This window comes from Elephas maximus, chromosome 10 (assembly GCF_024166365.1).
Source record: "Elephas maximus indicus isolate mEleMax1 chromosome 10, mEleMax1 primary haplotype, whole genome shotgun sequence".
Taxonomy (NCBI): Eukaryota; Metazoa; Chordata; class Mammalia; order Proboscidea; family Elephantidae; genus Elephas; species Elephas maximus.
In genome coordinates, this window is record NC_064828.1 from 28,586,700 (window position 1) to 28,597,969 (window position 11,270).

Below are 11,270 nucleotides of genomic sequence, written 5' to 3' on the forward strand. Positions count from 1 at the left end.
CTGTAAATGGTATTGATTTGGTAAAGAAGACTATTCTTATGACAAAATGACTTATCTGCTTCTGGAACTTCAACCAGAAATTATCTTTCTCTATTTTTACACTTCTCAAAATATCATTCATTTTAGTTCAAACGACATCTGATCTGTCAAGCTAGTTACATTAGTTAAGTCCTGATTAATATAGGTGATTTAAACTATACTAGAATTAATGTTGTTGTTTTTTTGTGTTTAGGTGCCGTCAGGTGGGTTCCGACTCGTAGTGACCCTATGCACAACAGAACAAAACACTGCCTGGTAGTGCACCATCCTTACAATCATTGTTCTGCTTGAGCTCATTGTTGCAGCCACTGTGTCAATCTACCTTGTTGAGGGTCTTCCTCTTTTCTGGTAACCCTGTACTCTGCCAAGCATGATGTCCTTCTCCAGGGACTGATCCCTCCTGACAACATGTCCAAAGAATGTAAGATGCAGTCTCACCATTGTTGCTTCTAAGGAGTATTCTGGTTGTACTTCCTCTAACAGATTTGTTTGTTATTTTGGCAGTCCATGGTATATTTGATATTCTTCGCCAAAACCACAATTCAAAGGCGTCAACTCTTCTTCGGTCTTCCTTATTCATTGTCCAGCTTTCACATGCATATGATGCTATTGAAAATACCATGGCTTGGGTCAGGCGCACCTCAGTCTTCAGGGTGACATCTTTGCTCTTCAACACTTTGAAGAGGTCCTTTGCAGCAGATTTACCCAATGCAATGCATCTTTTGATTTTTTGACTGCTGCTTCCATGGCTGTTGATTGTGGATCCAAGTAAAATGAAATCCTTGACAACTTCAATCTTTTCTCCGTTTATCATGATATTGCTCATTGGTCCACTTGTGAGGATTTTTGTTTTCTTTATGTTGAGTCTGTGGTCTTTGATCTTCATTAGTAAGTGCTTCAAGTCCTCTTCACTTTCAGCAAGCAAGGTTGTGTCATCTGCATAACACAGGTTGTTAATGAGTCTTCCTCCAATCCTGATGCCCTATTCTTCTTCATATAGTCCAGCTTCTTGTATTATTTGTTCAGCATACAGATTAAATAGGTATGGTGAAAGAATACAACTCTGACTCACACCTTTCCTGACTTTAAACCAATCAGTATCCCCTTGTTCTGTCCGAACAACTGCCTCTTGATCTATGTAAAGGTCCTTCATGAGCACAATTAAGTCTTCTGGAATTCCCATTCTTCACAGTGTTATCCATAGTTTGTTATGATCTACACAGCTGAATGCCTTTGCATAGTCAGTAAAACACAGGTAAACATCCTTCTGGTATTCTCTGCTTTCAGCCAGGATCCATGTGAAATCAGCTGTGATACCCCTGGTTCCACGTTCTCTTCTGAAACCACCCTGAATTTCTGGCTGTGCCCTGTGGATATACTGCTACAGCTATTTTTGAATGATCTTCAGAAAAATTTTGCTTGCCTGTGATATTAATGATATTGTTCTATAATTTCACATTCGGTTGCACCACCTTTCTTTGGAATAAGCATAAATATGTATCTCTTCAAGTCAGTTGGCCAGGAAGCTGTCTTCCATATTTCTTGGCATAGACGTGTGAGCACCTCCAGTGCTGCATCTGTTTGTTGAAACATCTCAATTGATATTCCATCAGTTCCTGGAGCCTTGTTTTTTGCCAATGCCTTCAGAGCAGCTTGGATTTCTTCCTTCAGTACCACCGGTTCCTGATCATATGCCACCTCTTGAAATGGTTGAATATCAACTAATTCTTTTTGGTATAATGACTTTGTGTATTTCTTCCATCTTCTTTTGATGCTTCCTGCGTCGTTTAATATTTTCCCCATGGAATCCTTCATTATTGCAGCTCGAGTCTTGAATTTTTTTCTTCAGTTCTTTCAGCTTGAGAAACGCCGAGTGTGTTCTTCCCTTTTGGTTTTCCATCTCCAGCTCTTTGCACATGTCATTGTAATACTTTACTTTGTCTTCTCCAGAGGCCCTTCGAAATCTTCTGTTCAGTTCTCTTACTTCATCAATTCTTCCTTTTGTTTTAGCTTCTGGATGCTCAAGAGCAAGTTTCAGAGTCTCCTCTGACATCCATCTTGGTCTTTTCTTTCTTTTCTGTCTTTTCAGTGACCTCTTGCTTTCTTCATGGGTGATGTCCTTGATGTCATTCCACTACTAGTCTGGTCTGCGGCCACTAGTGTTCAATGTGTCAAATCTATTTTTCAGATGGTCTCTGAATTCAGGTGGCATATACTCAAGGTCATATTTTGGCTGTTGTGGACTTGCTCTGATTTTCTTCAGTTTCAGCTTGAACTTGCATATGAGCAATTGATGGTCTGTTCCACAGTCGGCCCTTGGCCTTTTTCTGACTGATGATATTGAGCTTCTCCATCGTATCTTTCCACAGGTGTAGTCAATTTGATTTCTGTGTGTTCCATCTGGGGAGGTCCATGTGTATAGTTGCTGTTTATGTTGGTGAAAGAAGGTATTTGCAATGAAGAAGTCGTTGGTCTTGCAAAATTCTATCATTCAATCTCCAGCATTGTTTCAATCACCAATGCCATATTTTCCAACTATTGATGCTTCTTCTTTGTTTCCAACTTTCACATTCCAATCGCCAGTAATTATCAATGCATCTTGATTGCATGTTCGATCAATTTCAGACTACAGTAGCTGATAAAAATCTTCTATTTCTTCATCTTTGGCCCTAGTGGTTGGTGCATAAATTTGAATAATAGTCGAATTAACTGGTCTTCTTTATAGGCGTATGGATATTATCCTATCACTGACAGCGTTGTACTTCAGGATAGATCTTGAAACATTCTTTTCGACAATGAATGCAACACCATTCCTCTTCGAGTTGTCATTCCTAGCATAGTAGACTATATGATTGTTCTATTCAAAATGGCCAATGCCAGTCCATTTCAGCTCACTAATGCCTAGGATATCGATGTTTATGTGTTCCATTTCATTTTTGACCATTTCCAATTTTCCTAGATTCATACTTTGTACATTCCAGGTTCCGATTATTAACGGATGTTTGTAGAGGTTTCTTCTCATTTTGAGTCATGCCACATCAGCAAATGAAGGTTCCAAAAGCTTTACTCCATCCACGTCATTAAGGTCGGCTCTACTTTGAGGAGGCTGCTCTTCTCCAGTCATCTTTTGAGTGCCTTCCAACCTGGGGGGCTCATCCTCCAGCACTATATCAGACAATGTTCCACTGCTAGTTTGTCGTACTGTGAGGGCTAGTGTGTTGCTGTGATGCTGGAAGCTATGCCACTGGTATTCAGATGCCAGCAGGGTCACACATAGAGGACAGGTTTCAGTTGAGCTTCCAGACTAAGACAGACTAGGAAGAAAGACCCGAAAGTCTACTTCTGAAAAGCATTAGCCAGTGAAAACCTTATGAAAGCAGAGGAACACTGTCTGTAAACTAGCATTAACACCCAGTACCCAGTAGTAGCCAAAAAATATGACTAAGTATGCAAAGTAATAGGATCTGGTTTTTCTATCAAAGAAAAAAGAATAGACTTATCTTAAGATAAAAAGTCTGGTTACTGCAGAATGTGGGAGTGGATACTAAAAGAGAAAAATGGATGGATATAGAAAGCTATAGAAGATTTTCAGGAAGAAAATTCTATTCGCTTTGGTTTAGTGTCCCTGGGTGGTGCAAGCAGTTAATGTACTTGGAGGCTAAATGAAAGGTTGGCAGTTTGAGTTCACTCAGAGGCATCTTGAAATAAAGACCTGGTATTCTACTTCCAAAAAATTAATCATTCAAAATCCTATAGAGTACTGTTCTACTCTAATATATATGGGATCACCATGAATCAGAATCAACAAAAACTGGTTTTGGTTTATAGTAACTTCGAATAATGAATTTGAAAAGAACTAATGAAATGTGTTAAAATTTTGGCAAAATTTAATGGGTTTATTTTACTAAAATCTTAGGGATGCTTTGGTGCCAAAAATCATATTAAATCAAGACTTGGTTTCCCTCTGTTATAATAGCATAACACATATATCTTAGTGTTTTTATCCCGCTCTTAATTAGAGGCAGTAAATGTTATTCTTTACCTTCTGTGTAATCTTCCTAGTTAGCAGAGATTCTGTAGCTCACAAAATAATATTTTGAGCTTTATCTGACTTTATGTACTTTATTATTTAAATAAAATAGTTAATTACCTATGAAAGAGATAAAATTTCTTCTGCTATGTTTATTATGTTATTATATTGTCACTCAGTTAATAGGTAGCTATGCTACCACAATTCCTGCCCTCAGACAGCTATAATACTTACACTACCACATCATACAAGTGGCCAATCACTGCTGATAACTCTCTTGATTTGCTTTCTCAAGATCAGACTCTTAATTCAGAAAAGTAATAAAATGGAGAAGGAGACCAGAGAGATTGAGTAGACCATAGCAAATGCAGAAGGGCTGCTTAGAGTTGAGAAACAGAATATTCCATCATAAGTATGTAATGCAGGGAATTTTTCATGGAGTTCAACATTTGCTTTTACCTACTGAGCCCCTCAGTCATTTAGCCCGACAAATTCATTTTCTCTAAGTTAGAAACTGTTTTCTAACTTGCTTGTCTTTTTACCCAGCATAAAGCAAAAAGAAACAATATATAATTTATGTACTTGCCCAACAGTGCCTTCAGTTGAATGAGTGGTGACCAGAGTTATTAAGAAGTGAAGGAAAGAGAAAAGGAAAGCAAAAAAAAGAAGGGAAAGTTTTATAAAGACCAGTATTTTTATGTGAAACTTGGTTCAGGTTTTGTAAGTTTGTGGGGAGGGAGATAATACACTATATGCCTTACTGTGGGTCACTGTCACAAAGTGTGTAAGCCACTGCTTTACGTGACTCTCCCCTTACTACTTAGCCACTCCCCCTCACTTGCACTCCACAACTGAGGCCTTGTGACCAACACACACAAGTCCATTAGAAGAAGCCTGCTGATTGCCAGTGTTAATAACTATAAAAAGGGTAGGAATACAGGGAGTTTAGAGGGGATGAAGGGGAAGGAGGGAAGAATGAAAGGAGAAAAGAAATGGGAAGAAGGAAAGGAAATGAAATCTGAAATAGCAGAGGGAAATAGAAAAGTCTACTAACTATTTCCTTATTATGAAGGAAGGAAGGAAGGAAGGGTAAGGAAGAAGGAAGAGGAGGAAAGAGCAGGAAAAAGGAAAATGTAATGGGTTTAAGTAGCATACTGGTGATTAGAGGAAGAGACCATGGAGTGTTCCTAGTTTTCCTTTGTATTCCAAGAACACCTCACACGGTTTGTATCAAGGTATGTACTCATTGGACTCCTATGTGTGAGCTCTTAAGGGTTCTGCCCTCCTTGCACAGCCCTGGAAGAGACCCAAAGTGGGGTGGGGTAGGACAAGCAGAAGATTACAGTTAAAGGATTGAGTTCAATACTCTATTAGCAAATTCTCCATTTAGTGTTACCAGGAATTTCTGCTTGTGACACAGATGGCTATTTAAGAAAAGAGAGAGGGAGATGTCGCCCTGTTCTGAAGGCCTTAAAGAAGCCTGCCTTCTTTTGTATTTCTATTAATTACTTCTTACAACTATTATTCCTTAGGAATTAAAGCACAGAATTATTATCATCTTTGGTTCATAAATATTTTACACAGAACTGCTTCTCAAATTTTGGAAGTGAATGTCACTCATTCCTAAGTGAAAGAAGCAAAAGGCTTGACAACATTGTGAAGATAATCAACAAAATGTAGGGCAAAGAGAAGCTTCTCTGCGAGTTTGACCAACAACAATAGAGCTTCAGTAGTCAATCAGGAGTCTTCACAATACAGTCCATAACTTAAGAGATCTTCCTGTAACTCACTAGCTGTCTGCATGCTCTCCACATTGCTACCTTCATTTCTTGATTCCTTAATGTGTAGAGGATTGGATTTAGGAAAGGGGTGAGAACTGCATCAAAGATGGCCAGAAATTTATCCAAGTGTGTGGATGAAGACGGCCATGTATAGAAGAATATGAAAGGACCAAAGAACAAAACTACCACAGTAATATGAGCTAAAAGTGTGGACAGAGCCTTGGATAAACCAGCTGAAGAGTGTTTCTGAACAGTGACAATGATGACGATATAGGAAATGATCAGTATGAAGAAGGAACCCACAGAGATGAATCCACTGTTGGCCATGACCATGAATTCCAGCCAGTAGATGTCTGTGCAAGCCAGTTTGATGAAGTGAGGAAGGTCACAGTAAAAGCTGTCCAACACATTGGGGCCACAGAAGGGTAAGTTTACTACAAAAGCCAATTGAACCACAGAGTGAATAAGGCCAATCGTCCAGGCTGATAATAAAAAGGAGATGCATATTCGTGGGCTCATGATGGTCGGGTAGTGGAGAGGCTTACAAATGGCCACATATCTGTCAAAGGCCATGGCTATGAGCAGCACCATCTCCGCACCACCAATGACGTGGATAAAGAAGATCTGAGCAATGCAGCCACTAAAGGAGATGACTTTGCACTTTCTGAAAAGGTCATAAATCATCTTGGGGGAAGCGACAGAAGAGACACCCAGGTCAATGAAGGAGAGATTGGCCAACAAGAAGTACATGGGGGAGTGTAAGTGAGGGTCAGAATTCACAGTGAGCATAAGGAGGGAGTTTCCCATCAGGCTTGCCACATAAAACATGGAGAAGAACACAAAGAGGACAAGTTGTTTCTCCCAGGAATTGGACAGTCCCAGGAACACAAACTCTGACACCACAGAGTGATTTGTTCCATCCATTTGCTTTGCGAGCAGAACTACCTAAAAGAGGAGAATAGAAAGAAATATAAATTATGAGAATTATATTAACTAGAAGGATAAAGGTCAAAATCATGAAAGCCTACCTCAGTGTGATTGCAACAATGGGGTCAAGCATAGTAAGAGTGGTGCAGGACCAAGCAGTGTTTCTGTCTGTTTTACATAGGATTGCTATGAGTCAGAACCAACTCGACAGCACCTAATAACAACATCTACCCTGAGGCATTATATTCAGCCTAACATGCTTATGGACTCTAACATTGTGATCACACATAAAAGTTGGTGGCTGCCATGTGGAGCTTCTCTCTACCACCAAGTTGACTCTGCATTTAACACCTGTGATGGTCAATTTCTTGTGTCTTATGTGTAACATAAGGCTAAAATACCTTAAAGCATCTAGAATATAAATCGTTGTCAACAAATCCATTCCGACTCATAGCGACCCTATAGGACAGATTAGAACTGCCCCATGAGGTTTCCAAGGAGAAATTAGTGAATTTGAACTGGGGACCATTTGGTTAGCAGCCAAGCTTGTAACCACTGTGCCACCAGGGCTCCAAAATATCTAGGATATGTTGTTATGTGCTATAACAACCTTATGTACAACAGAACAAAACACTGCCCTGTCCTGTGCCATCATCACAATCCTTGCTATGTTTGATCCCATTGTTACAGCCACTGTGTCAGTGCATCTTGTTGAGAGTCTTCCTCTGTTTCACTGACACTCAACTTTACAAAGCATGATGTCCTTCTCCAGAGACTGGTCCCTCCTGACATGTCCAAATTATGTGAGACTATGTGAGTCTCTCCATTCTGGCTTTCCAGGAATATTCTGGTTGTATTTCTTCCAAGACAGATTTGTTTTGTTTAGTTTGGTTTTGGCAGTCCATGGTATATTCAAAACTCTTCATCGACACCATAATTCAAAGGCATCAATTTTTCTTCAGCCTTCCTTATTCAATGTCCAAATTGCACATGCATATGTGGTGATCGAAAACACCATGGCTTGGGTCAGGCACGCCTTAGTCTTCAAGGTGACATCTTTCCTTTTCAACACTTTAAAGAGGTCTTTTGGAGCAGATATAGTACCCAATTGTTTAATGAAACACTAATCTTGTTGTTTGCTGTGTAGATATTTTATAGCTGAGGTTAAAATCTCCAATAAGTTGACCTCGAATAAAGGCAATTATCATTGATAATGTGAGTGGGGTCCTATCCAATCAGTTCAAAGCCCTCAGAGCAGAAATTGAGGTTTCCCAGGGAAGAATTTCTGCTTCAAGGTCATAACATCAAATCCTGCCTAAGTTTCTAGCCATCAGGCCTGCCCTACAAATGTCGGACTTGACATCTGCCATAATCATGGGAACCAATTCCTTACAGTAAATACCTGAATATGTTAAGTTACTTGACAAAGACCAAAAATTTATTTAACATTAGAACTAGTATTAGAACCTATGTCCACAGGCTCCCAAATTAGTAAACACATTACCGTCGAGTTGATTCTGACTTGTGGCAATCCCATGAGTTACAGAGTAGAACTACTCCATAGGGTTTTCTTGGCACTGAACTTTATGGAAGCAGATCACCTGCCCTTTCTTCTGTGGTGGAAGTGGGTGGGTTTGAACCACCAACCTTTAGGTTAGTAGTCAAATACAAACCACTTGCACCACCCAGGGACCAGTACGAGATCAATACTCTTCCCAGGTTCCTACTTTCTTTCATTTACCTATTATACCCAGAAGATTCACTCTGAACAAAAACTTGTGGCAGAGGGATGATAGAAATTGTTCAAGAAAGATGAGCCCCTTTTATAGCTAATGACAGTCATATATTGACATACTGATGACTGCTGTTTAGTCTCCATGATTAACTGTCCCTGACAACTCTCCATCAATTAATAAATGTACCTCTGCATTCCTGAGAAATTTGTCAATTTGCTAAAATATTTGGTTTTATACTAGTTGTTTAGGTGAATACTCCTTTTTGGAGCAAATTGTCTTCTGAACAGACACGTACCAGAAAAATGACAGTTGGTTCTGCTCCACCCCACCTTTATTTCTTCAGAGGGAACTGAAATCTCTGAAGAAGTTCCAGCTAACCACATGGAAGTCTCCTCACTGTAGACCGTATTCAAGTTTCATCTCCTTCAGGCAATCACTCTTAACTACTCCAGCTCAAGTTTCTTTCTGTTTCTAGTGTTTCATTTTTAATCCAAATGAGTCATAGAGACTTCCAGCCAACATGGCACCATAGACAGAAGTACCATGCCATCCCTCCACAGAAAAGACCCTAAAAACAAAGCAAAACTGAGACAGTCCTGGAACCTGAAGTGTCAAATAAAGAGATAAAGAACTCAGCTAAACACTGAATAAAATAAGAAACTGACAGAGGACTGAGAGTGAGGAGGCATATGTGCCGAGGTTCCTTATCAGCTAACACAGCACGGATTTGCCAACCAGGACTCCTGTTGGAGATCAGCTGACAGGGAGCATGGGAAAGCAGCTTCATGGAGCTCCCAGCAGGAGACAACACTGGGTAACCAGTGATACATGCTTTCCCATCCTCCATCCTCTCCCCACTGCTCTACCTCTGAGCTTCCTGTCTGGCTGTGTTGGCTCAGCCAGCAGGGAAGTGCGGCATCAGTGCCACTTGGATTCACCCCACCCACATCACAGATTGGTGGACGGGGTGTACAGGAAAGCAGCTTCACAAAGTTACTAGCAGGAGACAGAGCACCCAGTAACAAGCAATACATGCTGTCCTAAATCCCACCCTTCTTCCCCTCCCCATTCAGCCTCCTCTGCTTCCCAACAGCCACAGTCTCTTGGCCAGGAGGCAACTGTTTCCACCTCTGGCCCCTTGGATTCACCCCATCCAGACTGGCTGGGTCCCTGAACTGGTACTGCTTCTTTCCATCTCCTTTGGTTTCTTCCATGCCTCCAACCACCTCTCCCTCCTTTCCCTTGAACACCTGGATCCTTATGCCATATTTGCTTCTTCTTGAAAGGCTGTGAAGCCCTGCTCAACTGGGGATCCACTCCCCCAGTCCACAACACCACACTGGTGGGATCCCTGTGGTTTTCTTTCTTTTTTTTTTTTTTTGCTTGTTTTGTTTTGCTTTGTTCTGTTTTGTTTGTTTTCTTTCTCTTTTTGCACTTGGGAGCCCCTTCTAGAGGGGCTGCACTGCACAGCCTAGGAGCCAGTTGCCCAATCTGTGCAGTTGCATAGGCAGGATCCCTGGGGGCATTTTTTGTTTGCTTGTTTTTTTTTCTTTTTCTTTCTATCTTTTTCCCTTTCTGTCTTTCTTCATTTTTTCAGTTCTCATCTGTCTATACTTACCTTCTTTTTCTGCCTCCTGAATACCTGGTGCTGTGTGACATCTATACCCCCTCTAACCAGGCTATACTGCAACCTGGGAGACTTTCCTGGTCTTTGCAGCTGCGCTGGTGGGACTCCTGGGGGCTTTTCTTTTCCAAATTTTTACCTAGTTTTTTTTGTTCTTTTTCCCTTTTCTTTTTCTTTTTCCTTTTTGCTTCTCTCCATTTCTTTGGTTCTCATCTCTCCACTCCAATGGCGATCTCCCTTTACACTCTTTTTTTGGGTTTTCTTTTTTGTTTGTTTTCCTTTGTTTGTTTTTGGCCTCTGTTTCTATCTCCTCTTTCACATACCCATACTAGCTCCACACATCACAACCTCCCCCCCTTTCCTGCCTACCTGCACCTTGTGCTGAACATCACACCTCTAAGCAGCACAGGCATTGCCTCCCAGAACCTGCCCAACACTGATTCCTGGCCCACCCTGTCAGCCCTAGTGCGTGCCACAAACAACCCATCCCAGCCCCTCCCCTTTAGCTGGACCTGCCCTGCTGCACCATAACTGAGTGATTGGCCCCACCCATTGTACAAGGAGATGGAAAGTATTGTGACAACAGATGAGCAAACAACAAAGAACACACAGCCCACCTGCTCAGACGTAACCAAATAAAACAAAAAACCAAGACAAAACAAACAAAGCTACAATCAAGAAATGAAGAAAATAACTACTGAATGTCCCAAAGATAGCAGACAATATCAAAACATATTAAAAAAAAAAAATAGGAAAGGATGGTTCCAGTAGCTGTCCAAGGTAAGACACCAGATGACTTTCCAGTAGAAGAAAAGGCACTAGAACTACCTGACAGGAAATTCGAGTCTCTAATATTCAGAGCTATCTAAGAGTTGAAGCAAAACACAGACAAAAATGAGGAAAAATAAAAAATTTATGGAAAAGGCAGACAAATTCATGGAAAATACAGACAAAAAATAGAAGGATTCAGGAAAATAGTAGAGGAACAAAATGCCAAAATAAATTCACAGCTAGAAATCATACAAAAACAACAATTAGAAATTCAAAAGATAAACAAGATTTCAGACAGGAACAGTGAAATTGAAGACAAACACTTATATACAACACTGTTAGAGGGGAAATCAGAAAAAAAG

The 11,270-nt window shown here is 40.5% G+C and overlaps 1 protein-coding gene across 1 annotated transcript; it reads right to left on the reverse strand.

Moving 5' to 3' along the window:
* Positions 1 to 5,835: 5,835 nt before the first annotated feature.
* Positions 5,836 to 6,774, reverse strand: LOC126084529 (olfactory receptor 4F3/4F16/4F29-like). Its single transcript, XM_049899144.1, has one exon. The coding sequence runs from the start codon at positions 6,772 to 6,774 to the stop codon at positions 5,836 to 5,838; it is 939 nt and encodes a 312-aa protein (XP_049755101.1).
* Between the last annotated feature and the right edge of the window lie 4,496 nt (positions 6,775 to 11,270).